This window comes from Anopheles aquasalis, chromosome 3 (genome assembly GCF_943734665.1).
Source record: "Anopheles aquasalis chromosome 3, idAnoAquaMG_Q_19, whole genome shotgun sequence".
In the NCBI taxonomy this organism is placed as follows: domain Eukaryota; kingdom Metazoa; phylum Arthropoda; class Insecta; order Diptera; family Culicidae; genus Anopheles; species Anopheles aquasalis.
Window position 1 is genome coordinate 47,204,064 of NC_064878.1, and position 18,094 is coordinate 47,222,157.

The 18,094-nt window shown below is 45.0% G+C and overlaps 1 protein-coding gene across 9 annotated transcripts in view; it reads right to left on the reverse strand.

Annotated features, from left to right (window-relative positions):
• LOC126574002 (G-protein coupled receptor dmsr-1-like) overlaps window positions 1-18,094 on the reverse strand; it is a 56,382-nt gene that overhangs the window by 25,751 nt on the left and 12,537 nt on the right. Inside the window, exons 1-2 of one of the 9 annotated variants that reach the window (XM_050233895.1) lie at window positions 10,082-10,098; window positions 973-1,298 (exon numbers count right to left, since the gene is read on the reverse strand). The exons of 1 other annotated variant lie outside the window; for it this stretch is intronic. In XM_050233895.1, coding sequence (XP_050089852.1) covers window positions 973-1,127 — 155 coding nt within the window. In that variant the 5' untranslated portion in view covers window positions 1,128-1,298; window positions 10,082-10,098. Of the gene's footprint in view, window positions 1-972; window positions 1,299-8,743; window positions 8,805-9,315; window positions 9,360-9,980; window positions 10,003-10,081; window positions 10,099-18,094 lie in introns of those variants that run through there. 7 more of the 9 variants (XM_050233894.1, XM_050233898.1, XM_050233897.1 and 4 more) reach the window with 7 other exon arrangements.

An 18,094-nucleotide genomic window follows, 5' to 3' on the forward strand; every position in this document is an offset into this window, starting at 1 on the left:
TTCGAGCTTCACATTGAGGGTGTGCGAGAAAGCACATCATTCACAATCATTATCGCATGATTTCGCCTTCTTTTGCAGCTTTTAGTGTGGATTTTAGTAACAGATGGAGGCGCCTGGCGGTTTTTTCGTGCAAATGGAGGCGCCTGGTAGCTCACGATTTTTTCGGTTTTTGGCCGGCCGTCGCATGCACAATTACACTGTGATTTCCATTGAAAGGTAGTATTTATATGTTTCTATCACAATCACTGAGCCACACTCTACTTGGAAGCATTTTTAACGTAAATAAAACAATTTTTTCACCGATAAGGCACACAATGGAGCTAGAACTGATTGTTTCATCTTTTGGTACTGGTTTTTAATGATATGTCCCTATCACATGGTCTAAATGTATGTGATAAATTGTGTATCTTATGTAAAATGGTCGTTGAGATTAGAACTACGCCGTCGATGAACGAAAAGCCATCCGGAAAATGACAGACAGCGATATCGAAATGACCACGCAATGACGGAAGTGAAAATGGCATTAATGAAGGCTACAAATTACCTAGATGACTCGGAAAAATGGGCTCGATTACTCGGCCAAACGATAAACCAGTTATCTGTTTCGGATTACCATCTGCCTTGCAGCTACCGATTCCGAGCTATTAGTGCTATTCGCTTAGGTTGCGTTTTCGTTGTTAATGCGTTGTGGTTTGGATGGATAGGATCTACGGGATCCACCCTTATCGCAGCTTCTTATGCCCACTTTTCTTACAGCTCTTTTTCTTTCATTCTGGGTCAAATTGAATGAAAAAGTATCTCGCTACCGGTTGGTTGGGTGTTCCGAATTGGCTGCTAATAGAAATAAATGGTCCCCTGCGTAGCCACCGTATCTTTCATCACAAACCATGGCGCTACTGTGGTGTGTACGTCGTGGGGTCGTGAAAATGGTTTGATTTATGTCGAGAGGCTGAGGTCTCGGAGTCGACTTACCTGGTGTGGAAGTCATCCAATGCCTTGCCGCAGTAAAGCAGCTGTGCTGTGGCCGTTGCCGTCGTCATGTTTCCGCTAGCACCGATCGTGCTGCCATCGAGGGGTGGCCCTTCGGTGACATTTATTACAAATTCTCCCAATTCCATGGAGCTCATAGTTGCTCGCTTTCATTAATCCGTCGCTGTTGCTCGCCGGCGGCCAATTTCGTCCAATCCACGTGCATTGGTGCTCACTCAACTCACGGAACTCACGATCAAACCACGACACTCGCGGTCAAACACTGTTTCTTCTGCTTCTCATACTGCGTCTGTTGCTTTCACTGATTCCTGTTGAAGTTGAATGGACATTTTTATCAAAAAATAGACAGCACTAGACACGGAGCACGAACTAAGCCGGACGAGGAAAGGTTTCGTTGGATTTTTTCCTCCAAAATCGTTCACTTGATTACACACAGATACATCCACACAAACTGGCCAGTGTATCATAGGAGATTGGTTCCGGTCAACGACTATCGAGTGGCTTGGAAGGCTTTTCTCGTCGTTGAGACGTGACCAGAGAACAAGCTTCCGCTTTACACTTTCACATTCAATGTTTCATCGATCCCTTTCGCTCCCTGTTGGATAGTCCCTGGAACAAGCTCTTCCGGTTCATGGTTTCGATTGAGAGTTCATGCACGAGTGCGTGAGTGTTTCCGTTATTTTGCGCTTCTTCTTCCTCTAAAACCTTCAATTGCTAGCACACAGCGCGTGCTTGAATGTATTATTTACAGCAGATGACAAAAAGGATAGGATCAAATTACTTTCAATCAAATGCGAAAAAGTATTCCCTCAAAATAAATGGTTGATAAATAAAAGTTCGTTCAAAATGCCATGAATTAATGCATGCATCTAATCCGATATGCACACTCAACTGGAATGGCGTTTCCGGATGATGGTGGATGCATGCACATCCTGCTGGTGGCGGGAAACGGGACAAGGCCATAAACAGGATTTCATTCATCTCGCTCGCTTGGGATAAAAGCGCAAAATCGAAACTAAACAATATGATCGTTATGCAGAACGCGCACTAGAGGGTTAGAGATGAGTCGGATGACTATGACGCATGAAGGAGATTCAATTTCCTTCCGCGACGCTACCTCTGTCAGTTCTGTTCCTCCGTGGAATGTATTTAGCCCGCCGCTCGGGTGAACAAGGAAGGGAAGGAAGCGTAAATCAATTTCGGATCGGCATCGACGACGATGAAGCCGACGGAACAGGATGTAATAGGGGCGGGGAATAGGAGAAGGTTGCGAAAGTTTGTTTATCGTTGTCGTTGGCTGCTGTACTTCCGACGAGCTGGTAAAGAAATTCAGAAGGACCGTACTCTCGGATGGATGGATTATGTTCGTTTAGGGCAACGACATCCCAGGACCGCCATGCGCCATCGCGATGCCAGCGGTGAGTGATGGAGATTTAACGCTCTGATCGTGTGATTATCTTAGAATCCATCTTCATGGACCTGGTTGAACGTAAATCGATTTTAATATCTAACGAGCAGCCCATCGTTGGTGAGTTCAAATCAAATTGTGTTGTTTTATGTACACCCGTAATGAATGCTGCCATATGCCAGCGCAAAGGAGGGTGAAATGAAATGTTAGAACCTTGAAAAGCGCTCTCGATGAGCCACTTGTTCGCTGTCTGCTTCGCTTAGAGCTCCATCAGTGGCCACGGGCTAATCGGCTTGCAGAAGTTGGCCAACAAAGCACCGAAAGCATCATCAGCAACATCATTAACAACGCGCGAAAAGGCGTCACGATGCGATGGAACTGTATAACCGCGGCATGGCATAAGTTTTCTATCAAATTATTTCCAATTAACTCGCTACCAAGAGGAATTGCTACTGTTCTAGGAGAGGTTAGAAAGGCAGAAGAAGAGGTGTAGGAACCGAAAAGAAGGGAGAAATTGATGAACTCATGTTATGCCAGTCTGCTGATTCATCAGCTGCGAATTTCTCGTTTCAACAGGATCCAAACGACAGAACGGTAACGGTGGTTCGGTCGCCCGGAATGAAACAGAAATCAATCAACTGTGAATGGGCCAGTAGGAATCGTTCACTCCTTCCGCCCGTAATACCCTCTGTGAGTTTGTCGTTTCACATCGTCGTTAAACGTATCGCGAGAACCGCGCTCACCTGTGCCGTCAACGCATCATCATTAGAGTCGAAATTGTCCAGCCAGCCTTCGGATGCTTATCACCAATCAATGGTCGCTGCTTCGTGGCACGAACTGTCGGAAAGTATGGAAATTCGATCCGAAGCAGAACAGTTTGTTGCCGATGTCTCTTTTCTCTAATTGCAGGTCACGTTGCTACTTCATTAGGTGCCAAGGTCACACTACGGACGCAAGGTCCTAGCATCTCGAGCCTTAATGAGCGGATTTTTAGACAGGATTTACATCAAATTATCGTTCGTCGCTATCTCTTTTTCTTCCTCTTTTTCTCACTAGTTCATTCAAAGTCGTATCCTCGCACCATAAATGCTGATCTGTTAGGATCTTTGATGTGAAGGATCTCTCGTAGGGTGTTGCGTTGGGAGGAGAATCCGTTTAGCAATTCCCTTTTGGAACACCAGGACCGTCAGGAAGTGTTAGGGCCGTAGACTGGTTTATTGCATTTGCATCCCCACCGTGGCACTGGATGCGATCGCTTGACAAAGAAGTCTCAAGATTGAGTTGCAAGTTCATCATCTGCTCTGCCTGGTCGCCACCTGGCACCGTTATTGTTAAACAAAATGAAGTGCTTCTCTGTGGTTTTCAGGAGCAATAGCGCGAGTAGTACAAATATTGGCCTGTTGCAATAAGCTCGTTTTCATGGTGGAACGCAGACCGCCACATGATTGCACAACACACCAACACACGAGACAAACCGCCGTTCCAATGGTGCGGTGCCGCAAGATTCATGTGTTACGCTTGGCTGACGTGGCGTTCTAAACGAACCTGCTTCCCACACTTTCCACCGCGTCAGTTCCAGCTACCACATGAGCTCAAGCACTCCGAGAATGTGTCTGGGTGTGTTTGGCATATTTGTGGTAAGAAGGTAACAAGCAAAGGAGCGTTCGCTTTCGCTTGAGCCTCCTAGAGCCACGACTCACTCGAGCCAGGCGTCACTGGCCGATCAGAGTGAAGGTGCTACCAAGCTTTGACTTCAGTCTTGTCAGCAGCGTGCACGGATTTTTGCATGAGCAATTTTGAAGAACTCTTTAAATGGATATTACGAAGGGCCTTTCGCTTGTCGCTTCGCGTTCGCTTTGGAGATGTTGGCGGCCTAGAATCCGCCTGCCCTAGAGCAATCAACAGAGTTTGTCTTGGTTCATCATCATGCTGGAGCGGGATTCATGGAAAAGGGAGTACATCTTTCATGTTTCCCCTTCTTCTATTCGCGATCAAGTTATCCAATTTCGTGAGCATGTCCACGAGAATGAGCCGCCTTGTGCCGTGAACCGCAACATAAACTTTGAGCCATGGCCACACGGGTCTGCGCCACAGAACGCCACAGAGTCGTGTAGCAATAAACATAAAGTGAAAACATCCGTCGAGACCGTTACTCCGCGAATCATCCTCGTTCCATGATGGCTTTCATTCCTCGCCATCACGATTCGCGTTCTTCGTCAAAACCGCGGCCAATCCATCCGTTAGCCGGTGAGATCGCAAGCTAGCTGGCCTGTGGGTGGTTCGACTGGTTGGTTCTCTTATTTTAATTTCCGGTCCTTGTCTCGGAGTTCCAAAAGGTCAACGCCGGAGAAGAGTGTTGCAGAGCTGTCCATCGACGGTTGCCCGTGGTAACCTTCAGAAGCTGAAAGCAGTAAAGCCGTGAAGCCATCTAGTCATCGGGATTGTAATGCCATCGGGAATACGAAATGAAGTGCAACACCTCATGCCAGTCCGTGGTTCTGGTAATGGATTAACAGCAACCGACCGGCCGACCGATGGATGACAGGACTCCGGACATTGGCTCGATAAACAACCACTCAGTCATGGCCCTGGTGTTGTTCGGTTTTGGTGCACGAGTACATGTCACTCTTGTCATCGGTCCGCGCGCACAAATGAATCCAAATTATCGCGGAGTTTTATGCGTTCGGCGAATCTTCTTTTGGGCGTATTCTCTAGAGACCGTTGGGCGGAAATTGTGCCGCATTTCCTTCCGTGCTTTCGTTCGTCAGCGATGGATTATTGTTTAGGGGAGGAATTTCATAAAAATCACTTTTTCCGAGGACGGCTGTTGCGCTATTTCGGGACTCTTTTATCCGAAGATTGAGACGAGGTCAGAATGCCGTGGAATGATGAGAATTCGGGGATATTTACTGGTTAAACTTTTGGAAGCCACACAGCAATGGATCGCACCGAGGCAATCGTGAAAAGCCTTTTATGTGGCGCTGGAAGAGGATTCATGGAGTGAAAGTGTAAAAGTAGTACAGCTGTGGTTTATGAATAGAAATGATTCCTTTTTGGGGTCAAAGAGAGTGGTTTGTAGCTGTGGAATGACGGCGAGGCCGAGGTATAGATGCCGCAGGATTTCTGTTTGCATTTTTTGTAATGTAAAGAAAAAATATTCTACTGTCTATTTTATAAAATATCACTAAACCAACGGAAAATTAATACAAATGGTAGTTTTTGCGTGATTTATGCTCGTATAAATAATAACACTTGACAATGACAAACAAAAATAATAATATTCGATTTACATTGTGGAGTATGTGGCCAAACTGCGATTGATACTGTGGCTGATACGTGGAATTTAGGAGCAGATAAGATTTGAATAGGGAAGCGTTTAGCGTTCTCAGTGCACAAAGATCCTCTATCCAAAGCAGAATTCTCCGAAGTCTTCGTTTCTCGACATTACATTTAGCCTTACATCAAGTCCCTGAGCTCGCCGTCTTTAAGTGGATGTCTGTCATTCACATTAACAACGGTTCGATCCGTTTTGAGAATTCCTTGGCGGTCTATACGGGATGTTCCAAAGAAACGTAAAGCACCGAAATAGAATTGATGTGGATTGATTGAAATTAGAACCGAAGGAATAAAAATCCCCAAATCAACAACAATGGTGTAGTGTTTCGCCCTAAATGTTCTCAGATCTGTACACTGGCAGAGGCAGAAAGTGATTCGTGGGAAAGATGTAATATGAATAATACGGAAAAGGCAGACAGTTTAGGATATTGACAGTATTAAACGAGGATCTGAAGCAGCTTTATCTGTGGGAAGATATTTGTGGAATAGAGTAGATTCATTCCACTACAAAAGAAAAGGCTTTTAGACAATCCTGTTTCACCACTTTGTAGCCATTTTCAGATGTTTGTTTTGCATTTAGTGTTGCCCGTTTGTAAACACGAAAGCATGAAGCGAGTTTCTGGGAGGACAATGCGATGATGGTGGTGTTTATCCAATGTGTCGAGAGCGAGTTGGTCAGAGATCCTCAAGTCCAAACACGTTGAGGTGGAGAATAAATAGAACTTGTTTATGTGCGTGTTCTGGTTTCAGGAAACAAACGAGTGGCAAGTAGCTTTGTTTCCGCATGTAACACATTCTATGTAGCTTAATTCGATGGCTGATGCTTGACATTTTCATACAAACGTGACTTCAGATGCGATAAGGAAAGAACCTTGGCATACACTAAAGAGGAAATGAAGATAATTGTCCCTTATTTGCGATTTGCACTTGCGCGGAACGAAATGGAAGCTTCGAAAAAGGTCAAACGAAGGCTGAAGACGGATAAAACGTATCCACAAGTTCACCAATTGATCTATGATTCGATTGAGCATATGAATTGGCAAGCAGTAGGCTACTCTGCAAAGCTCCCTGTTATGCAAATACGCAAGATAGCTCCCAAAAACCCCCTTTCCAGAAGCACTAAGCAAGACATTATGTGATGTGCTCACGCCATGGAACGATAGATGGTCGGTTGATTTGATCCCCAAAAATGGTAGATTCATTCCATCCAGGACGGATTCGGGATTAAGTTTAGCTCTTTCGTAATCCGAGGACATCCCATTTCCGCCCTTTCGCATGTTGAAACGGTTCTTAAGAGATTGACCAACGTGGTAGCTCAAAGTCCGAATGGTCGACATTTTGATTTGCCATTGTCGTATCAGTTTCGCCTCTCAGGAGGCGACCTTCCATCCGTCAGGCATCGTTTAGCCTGATTATGTTGACCCTCGTCGCTACCGAATATCGGGAGGGATCGAATGCGTGATTGGTCACGCCACGGTTTGATAACTCGAACCTCATGATACAGCATGTGAGCGTGTGTTTGGTGTGTTCGATGAGCTTCCAGTGTCCGTAGTACATTCGCTTCCTCACTTTCGCTTAAGCCGATGGCCGTGAGGATTGGTCCCCAACTCCTTCCCTCGATGCCATCCGAGGGGCTATTGGCATGTTGGAACCGAACACCACAGATAACGTTGCGCAATACACGCCTGATGTCACCGGTGTGTTAATTACGTACGATAAAGTTTCCTTTCCACCATGATCACTCCTCCACCATCCATCACCGGCGAGTGGAACTGCGGATAAGGTGCACGTTTACTGCGCGGTAAAGCGACACCAGACGACCATGGAACGGTCCACGGTTTTACAAAAATGCACCGCACCGGTGAAACTGTTACCGGATTTTCCGGCCACTTGTGCGAGAACAATGCTCCATCTCCATCGCCGGTGCTACGAGATGTGAGATAAGCGTCGAGCGTCAGACTGGAGCAAGTTGAGCTCCAAAACGTGATGCAGACATCATGCTTCTACGCAATAGCTACCCGACCACCACATGGTGGCGAGCGTCTTGGGTGCAAAGTATTTTTAGGATTCCGACGAGAGCGCAGTGGAGACCACCCTTGGGGAGTAGAAGAGTTGGAAAGCGTGCGTGGCGTTCCAAAAAGGTCCATAAAGCAAGGGGTTTGGTCGCTCATTTGCTTAGCAGCATCGGTTGTGGTTGCTGTTTACGGGCTGGTAGCCCACAGTAGGGGTCGGTTTTTTGTTGAGCAAAAGTTCCTCAAGCACGCTCTTGTGTCCGGGAGTCCAGCAGGGTGCGCACCACTGGAATGCTTGCCATTTGTGCGTCGTTCGCGGCTCATAACCATCACGCGTAGCCACCTCATTCCACAACACTGCTCTCTCCCTATCTCCCTCTCACTCTTGGTCTCATCATCACTAAGTCCCGCCATGTTCGACATGTAAACTCATCATTTATCTCGCCATTAAGGCTTCAGTCGAGGTCGAGGCCAGGTCGGCAGGCCAAGGCAGACATGTTTAAACGCAAACACTCTCGTGCTCAATCGCACTGGGCTCACCACGAGACCACAGAGCAACGAAAGTGTCACGGGCTCTCTCCTCCAGTTCCTCTTGGAGTCATTTTTCTTTTCTTTCCTGCGTTGGAAAGTGCAGCACACCCCGCAGCAAGCAAGTGGCCACACACAGACACAAGGAGTCAGTGATGATGATTCGACGACGACGGCGATGACGATGATGACTAGGACGACGACAAGTACAACTAGCGCTGAGGCACACATCATCGTGAAGCGAAGTGAGTACTTCATTTTTCTCGTTTACCTACCCATCCATCTTTAATGAACGCTATTGTTCTGTTTTAGCATAATGTTTCGTCGCTACCACCGTCTTCCACCACATCCACCCCAGTCATTGGTGCTGGTTGCAGTGGACCCTTCGGTATCTCCGCATTTCTTTCGCTTAATGAAAACTTCTAGCCCCACGGCCCACGTTTCATTGGCGAAGGGTGAAGCAACTCACATGGCCGTGTTGGTATGCTGGAAGGGAGGGCATTATTGGTGGAATCGGAAGGGGAGACACGAGGAACATCAGCTGGATAGGAAAAAGATAAACACGTCCGATACGGATGGCATGGCACCTTCCCCTGGAGTAGTGGCCGCGAACATGGTGCATCAGCATCACCGGCACTGGCCATCGGCACTACATTCGTCCAACGGTTGTGTTCCATTTGGGGGATCCGGATCGCAGAACTTTTTATCCTGCCGTGCACACACTCGGTAAATATGCTCCATTCACGGTGCATACGAGAAGAGAAAGAGAAATAAAGAGAAGCTTTGGCGTGGAAGCGAGGAACGAGTGCTACACAGCCAGCGCACCGCTGGGGATCCGGGAATTCCGTGGAAAGCCCGTGGACACCAGGATTCAAATCAAATTTGCTCCAAGTCCCAATGGATCCGTTGGTCGTGGGCTTCGGTGTAAAGAGGAGCTTTAGCGTTGGATTTGGAGAGGAAACAGAGCGACAGATGACCACATTACAACCATCCGGTGGTCATTGGATCGTAAATTGTGTCCCACGGGATATGGATTCTCACCGAGGATCACCAGGTACCGGCAATGTGTCATCGTAAACCACAAAGTACCTCAGAAGGTGCTCAAAAATGCCAATTAATGCTTCACGACCGAACGCAGGTCTTGGTGTTAATTAATTTGTTCTTCATTAAAATTGTCCTTCCAGACCACACGCGCGGGAGAGAGAACTGGGATGATAGCAACAAGTTTCTCGGGCTCCTTTGACGAACACCTTCGGAGTGGAAGGAACCACGAAACCGCGAAACCACGTAGCAACCGCTTGGCACTCTTTGATGGCGTCGTAAAACAGAATAATGCCGACCACACTGTCTTGATGATCATGACGATTAACTGCTGCTAACGGCACTGATGGTACACCACGAGGACAAGGACCGCCACGACAAACATTCTGGCTGCTTTCCAGGGCACTTTCACTCGAATAGGCGGACGATTTTTCCAAAAATAGTCCTGGACCACCGAGAGAGCCCCGAGAATGGTAATGGCGGGCAGTACCAATAACTCATAAGCAATAATCACCGAAACAGGCCAGGCCACGCCAAGCCACGCCACGCCACGGTCACTAACAGATCGCGGAGGAGGATCGAGGATTCGGAATTCAAAGAACGAAAGACAAACAAACACAAAACCGAGTGTTGGCGTGTGGTGGGCGCGCGTGCCACTGTCCCACCTGCTTCTCCTTCTCCTCCTCCTCCTCCTCCTGATGTGATTTACGCGCGCGAACGGAATTCCGAAACACAATCAACGGCGCCGGATCCTTGCTCAACTGACCACAAGCAGCAGTCCGGGACGGTGGCTCACGAGTGACTGAACCGGAGTTGCCAAGAACCACGCGGATCACCCCTCCATCGTGGTCGGGAACGATGGTCGAAGGGGCGCGTGCGTCGCCGAGGCGTGAATGTTGCTTCCGAGGGGCAGCACCAGCATCGGCGTTCGGATGTTGGATCGCCAGTGACGGTTGCATCCTATGTTTCATCGCGTTGGCCACATCATGTCGCTGTGACCGTGGTCTCACTTCACCTTCCTTCCTTCCTGTCCATCGCAGAGCTATGGCGGTGCTGGCGTTCCGCTTGTATTGTTTATGTTCATCGAGCGCAGACGGAGGAGAGTTGGCGAGTGGCGAAATGTTTACAAAACCTCACGAAGGAATCCGTGGCCCCATGCCGAATATCGAACTCGCAACTCGTAACGCGATAATGTTCCGGCAGCCGCTTTTGAATGGCTTCGAGAATGAATGCCAGCGCCGAGGAATGAATGTCTTGCAGAACGCGTTGAGCAGCCGAGAAAGGAAATACATCATTGGGAATGGCTGTTAGAGAGGAGAAGGGTGGTGGTTGAGGTGCAGGTTGAATGATAAACCTCTTCTGTGGCGCGTGCTTTTGTGTTTTTTTTTATTGAAATGTCTTTCTCCGCGCACCGCCATCCATGGACTTGGCGCGGAAGTGTAAAGTTACGTGTGCAGCATGTCGTTTGCATGCCAGAGGGTGGTGGTGAGGGTCTAGAACCACATCTTCGTGGTACCGAGTGTGAAGATTCGAATTCAAGCCATCTGCAGGGTTACAAATCAATCCAAATCCACGATAAGTATTGAGTTGCTAGCAGCTGACATCGGGCGTCTTCATTCCGGTCGCGTTGGCCGATTCATGATACATTCAACAACAGAACTACTTGCGACGTGCTTGGTGTGACATTTCGTGGAAGGTGATGATGAGACAGGATCAAAAGGAGCATCAAACAGACAGACGAAAACGATGGTTTGGGGTCACTGGCTGGTTGTTGGAATCGTTTTGAGTTATTCTTTTGGCTGGTACAGCCTTTTCTCATTTCCATAATCCATTTTGCGACATCGATTTCGATCACACGATCAGCTGTCTCTAAAGATAATGCTATGGTAGTGAAACATAGAGGCAGACCAGCCTCATACAGAGCAGGCATAAGGAAAGCTGATTAAAAAGGAGTTGATAAATTGAAGCTTGATAGTGCTGAGTTTCAAATACAACTAAGGAATGGCATATGGTTTTCTATTTTTTCATTTAATAACATTTATGAATTTTTTTAGAAGCCGAAAACAGTGAGAGAAGAAATACAGAACTGAAAGACTCCTTCGAGGTGTTGATTTCACTTTATAAATTATAGATTCAACTACAACTCACCATGAAGTTTTGGGTTTCAGGATAAATTTAGACGGAAAGTGATCTATGGCGCACGATGAAATCTGGTGGCCTGGTGCGTTATAGTTGTTTGTCGGTTCGAGCAGCTCACACAAATAACCATTGCAGAAATGAAAATAATGATCGGAAACATGTTTGTGACATTGAGATTCACTTACATTGGCCAGATGAGATCGCGGTAGAAACTATTTTCAGCTGAACCATCGCTGGGCCAAATGCTTGATGGATTTAAATGGGGAATCTAAAATTAGGAAGCTTATTTTCCGGTGCCTGGAACGTGCAATGAGCAAATCTCAAGTAAATCTGATCATAATCTGTCGAAGAGCATTACCAGCAGGTGATCGTTAAGCTTACATTGAATGTAAATGCTATTCGGAATGAAATCGTTCTCCGCATTTATCGTTTTGGCAACAAACAAGTCATGATGGTAATTCTCTTCGGTGTTCTGAGGAAATAAAATTGAGTGCACAACCCACACGCAATTATTATATTGGATACAATTTAAAACGCCTGGAATGTTTCTTTCCGTTTCCTGATTTATGTTTCTATGTGCCTGGAATATGCCACCATAAATTGAATGTTTAACATCTGCTTGCTCTTTCTTCCCTCGAATGCCAGCACACGGACACTGAGGACATTTTCTATGAATCTCATTTGCATAATCAATGCGCTCGACAGCACGATGGTTACGGTTGACACTCTGGTTCCATCATGAAACTGTATTTAACAGCTGCTTTCCCCTAGGTTCATGGACGAACTGCGGCACCGTAAATCATAAATATGGCAAGACGTTCGACATTTGGCATTCCGATTGATTCGCAACCATCCGTCAGCCGCGTATCTCTTTAAGATCCTTGGTTGTCTTTCGACTTTATCGAATCTGGATTGGCTGAGACAAAGAAGATTGATGTCCTTTTGACGTCGTTGTTTTTTAACAGAAAGCTTGGTTTCCAATCGCTGTTTGACTGCAGATCGAGTTGTAGAACTGTGTTTACGCACGCATACGATTGAGCATCGTCACCTCTAGCACCAGATTGCCTTCGAGAGGAAGAGAAGTAAAGGACAACAGAGGGAAAACAAAGCAACAAAAGAGTAAGCCAATCGCCAGGACTGATACACCGTCGATCGCCCTTAAACGGTGAGATGTGGGTGATATTTCTCTGTAATGCTTCGTTCCTTGGGGCCATCTTGAAGACGCTCGGTGTGAACATGGTGGCCACCTAAACAGCACTCAGGTATGGGATGAGGAAGGAAAGGGTATAAACACCGTAAATCTGTGGCAAACAAGCGAGAACTAGTTCCACATACTTTAAACAAGGTCATGGGACCACGATCCCAGCTTTGCATACTCAACTCGAATCTCGCAAGGTCTAGTTGGATGCTGGTGAACAGCTGACGGAATTGAAACGTTCCTACAATCCATCGCAATCAGGGGTTTTGATAAAGAGAGAGAAATAATGTATGGAACGCAAAGTGCTGACATGGGTATCACTTTTGAACATGAGCGGCTTACATTAATTACCATTCTCATTGGTGGCACCATTTCCACTATCGTATTGATGCTGGCAAATGAAAATGTGAGATCGTTGATGGGATTTGCATTAAATTATTGCCGCTGAGCACCACCATTCGCTCTAAGATGTAGCAGAGCACTGAAAATTTCACATTCTTACCCTGTTGTAATTTTGAAGTACAAACTAATACCTTTATAACACCATGAGTGAATCGACTTTTTATTTATGTAAACATATTTTTTCTTGGGGGAAAAATGTCGAGTTTTGTGCCTATAAAATCCATTTTGCGCGGAAGTACAATAACGTTCATTTGAAGAAACCGACTGTTGAAAGATGTTGTATATTGGTTTAAGCTTATGGTGAATATGTTGCGACATAAATCAAAATATGAAAACTGGATTCAAAGGTTAGAAGCAGAGTTTTGCCCGTTAAGGAATATTCCTGTCAGCCAAAATCTTGGAAGATGAAGAGAAGGATAAAGGATGTCCTGCTCTACGAACATCTGGAAACTGGCCCAACTATTGATGGAGCACATTATCGATAAGAATACATCCGTTTGAAGCGAGTTAGAAAATGGTCAGAATGGGATATCTGACATGATAGCGCTCGACCACATATTGCAAAAACGGCGAAAAACATTACAGAAAACGTCGGAAACGGAAACCAACCACTGTTGATTAGGAATATAATTCGTCTGGTTGTTCAAAAAGTTAGTTGGCTGCACAGCACCTCACTCTTAAAGAAAATATTTTGCGAAAAGGTTTCTGAGTAGATAGTTTCAAAAGATGAGAAGCTCTTTCGACATGGAATTCAAACATTTCCTGAAAGATTGAATAGAGTGGTGGACGATGGACTAGAATTGGTTTTTAAAATAAATGGTTGCTTTAGAGCAAACAAAATCCAATAAGCAGAATTAATAAATTTATAAAATATCTGTATCTTGTTCGATAAAAGATCGTGATTATAAAATTCCATCAGCCCTTTGTGCACGAATCAGGCCGAGTCTTGCTCAAACTGAAATCGATTTTCGCTGTAACATCGTGCGTAATGGCTGCACTCTGCCCTAGTAATTAATCGTCTGTTTTTGTTTATCTTGACCGAACGACATCTCAAGTACTCTAAACCAAAGCTAATGTGGTCAGCTAACATCCGCCTCCTCTCTCGGACGTCCTTGTTTTTATTGCCATTAATAAAACAACGTTTGGATTTTGCCACGGGAGTTGCTATTGACTGAATCTGCTTGATTTGCACAGGTTCGATGTGAATGTCTGGGTGAGGTTGGCGAGGATAAAGAAGCACAAAAGGAACCGTATCGCGAATTAATCGCTTTTTCGGATCTCGTGGCCATGGTGGAGGAGATGAAGGAAACATTATGCTGATCAAATTCACGGCACCAGCCGCATCGGTTCCTACGCCAGACGCACATTGGGTGTGGGTGTGACCGTATCAATTAGAGCAAGATAGGAAATTGGCAGCCATTAATCATTGTCATAAAGTATAATATCCGCTCTGGTGGACTGAGGGAGTAAATTCCGATCTGTGGCGGTCAAGAGATGAGAACCGAATCCTAAGTAAGGATTGATTAGTAAGTGATTATGTTTTGAGTTTAAAACTCAGCATCATTATTTAATAATCGTATAACTTCATAGGAGATGTCTCGATGGAAAGATGCCTTTGATAGTTCTTTTCAAACGATAGCTGATACGCTTTTGCTCCTCCACATTTGAACGTTTTTTCATTGATTGATCACCATCAAACACTTCATCCAGATCGATGAATAGTTCGCAAAGTTTCTCCCTATTGTGCTGGTGTGCATAAGATAAATGAATCTCTCGGACCAACTATGGATGACCGCGAGGTATGAGGTTGTTTGCCACAATCGCTACATCCAACGCCTTTGTGTGATAAGAAACACTTTGTCATCCAACGTCATCCTCTTCAACTGCAGCTCGACAAACAAAAGACGATGAGTCTCGATTGATAAATGGTTGTTGGGAAAATGCCAAAGCGCGCACTTTAAGTTTCCATCTTCTGCCATATGGCAACTCACGAAATCTTAGTTCCAGTTAATCTTCCAATGTCCTTCAAGACGAATCGTCCCTTAGCTTACATAATGAGAATAGCCTTCCAAATCTCGTCTCACATGATCCCAGGCTTATGTTTGTCAAAAGATTACACGGAATATCGGGCCGGCTTATGACAGCAACCATTTAAATTAATCGTTTCCATCCTTGGAGTCTTTCCATGATCTGTTCACGTCGCAGATAGTTGCTCGCCTTCGAAGCTTTCTGTGTAACGTAGCTGTGTTTATGTTCATGTCTAAATGTTCAGCGAACCAAGCGCATTAACATGAGATTTGAGACGTGAGAGAGCAAAACTAATTTGGTAAATATTGAATGAAACAAACCCGTTTCAAAGCGACACCCATGCAATTTTCGGGGCAATTCGTTACTCCCAGAACGTCTTGCTGTTGATACTGTGCTGACAGTGACACGTAAATGTGTGTAACATTCCGCCTGATGCTAGCAATCTGATGGCTATTGATGATGGTTCTCATATTCCAACCCCTGATTAAACTCATTGGTTTATGCTTTTGAGTACCGTTAGGGTAATGTCCTCCAATCGGATCCAGTTGAATGCTCCTGTGAGGTCCATTTATCATGCAGCATTACTCAATGATCGGACGAGATTTGAAAATAGAACCTCAAAACCGACGAAAAGGCTTACCCATCGAAGAACTGTCCTATAAGCGGTAGTCGGTTCTACAAAAGGTTGTAACCTTTCTTTCCTGGTATCCTCTTCAAGCTCAAGGACGAGATTATTAAATGATTTGCTCGACGGCCTCGATTTCGTCTCCCTGCTTCTGTGTACCATTCAATTCCTTGTGCACACCCATTGGCTCATCCTATCAATAACACCTTAAGCCAATCAATTGATTATCCAGTCACGCTGAGAGGCCATACGATCCAGGGAACAGTGAGTTGACCTATATTCGTACTACTACGATTCGACTGCCCGTACATGAGCATCGTAGCTATGATTTAATCTACCTTGCTTCTTATGTTGCTCGTTGCCAACTGAGTGATTCTTGCCAAACGATCTGATCAATGGCAATGCGCTGAAGCGTATGCTGCCACCAATACGGAGAACAGATGCATGGACGTTCACAAGGGAAGGAGGTACGAAGATAAATGATCGTGGTGAATGTAAGCCGACGTATGAAATACCGTACTTTAAACAAAGAAACATGGTGTGGTATCGATTGAGTAATAGCCAATCCGATTGATGCATTACCAGTGATTGTGGAACATACTTCCATCGTACTATAACATGACACAATTGACTCTTGTTTATCGTCGTTGGAAGTCCTTTACAGCTGTTCCAAATAATAAGAAAGCAGAATACCTTGTTTCTGATATTCTTTATGCCCAGACGCTTCTATCATTTATGGATTTCTTCCGATTTTTGAACTTTTCGATTTTTTATAAGGAGAAAGAGAACTGCGTCGTATCTTTTGACATACAGACATTTCTGTATATACACATTTTCGAACGCTCCTGCTTTCTCCCAAATTATCTTACCTGGCCCATAAGCTGTTGGATAGAACATGTTCGGACAAACAGTTATTATTTGCTTGTTTGGTAGAACCAAGTCATGCGAATCGTTTTATATCCCTGTAATATGTAATTACGATGTTTATTTGATTGAATAGACTTTTAGATACTGGTTTATTTTTATTATGATTTGGTTTACAGAACAATGATAACAATAATATAATTGAGCAGGCAAAATTGTACATTCTATAAAAGGCATTATTCTCTATCACAGTACAGTTGCTATGTAGGCAATAGTATTTAAAAATGTAATGTTCACGAAGCCTATGCCATATTCACATGTCTGCAGTTCCATTCGCATCGTGTATTGTGACGCCATAAGACTTGCATGGGTGACTTTGAGACGTAATCGGCACATCCTGCAGTAATTCGGGCGAGTTGATCTTGATATAATTGTCAATAAATATTTGTGGCACATCCTTCGAGTCTTGCCTAAGACATTTAAATACCCTACATACAGTTCCTTGTCGTTTGATGCTAAACTAGCACTACTTATATAGTTATGTGACGAATATTCTTCATCACACCTGTGACAAACATTCACATAACACTACCACCCATTTCACTCAAGTTAACCATTAGCGCGACCACCAAGATCGTCGTAACAATCAGAACGATCTTGCAACAACTGCCGCTTAATGTAAACAACGAGAGAAGCCACGAGCGACGATAACATAAACATCCGTAACGATCGTCGCCCGGGATTATGATCCAGCCAAGGATGACTCACGGGAAAGTACATGATCGATGATGACTCATAGGAAAGTACATGTACGCCAGCACCAACGCCCAGAACGTCATCACCTATCCGGATCAACCAGATCAGTCTTCATCCGACTTTCATCGCATCCAGTTCAGCTTCAGCTCGTGCTCTCCGTTCCGTTCAAATTTACTAACTACTAACTAAGTGTTTGAATAAAATTGTTTTTTAAAAACTACATGGTTATCCACCAACCATAACTATATAGCTTGTAATTTTTAAAGTAATTGAATTACCGATTTTATCACCCAGATAAATAATTCACCTATTCAAAAAAAATATTGGGACTGGCTACCGTTCCGTGAATACTAAATCAATCGACCTTAACGACTTGGTGCGCTGTCCAAAAATTGTAGAAAACTTGAATCGCCCAGCAAGGGCCAAACATCTTGCAACAATGTTTACGAGAACACGATATACCACGAGCACAGCTGCCAGCGCGCGTATCATAAATCTTTGGTTAAACGTCTAGCCTCTCGCGTCTCACCTCGCTCACTATTAACACCTCTGCGCGGTAGACAGTTCCTGAGCGCGCTCGCGGCAATAAATCAAAAAAGCGATCCTGCTGCTATGTTGCATTAGCAGTACTAAGCTTCAATGCAGCAATGAATGTCCAGTGTCCATGTGGTCGAACTGGACCTCACGCATAAACAGCATAAAAATAACAAAATAAATGCCCGATAAATCAACTAGAAACGCAACTCGAATATGATCGTCCACAGCAT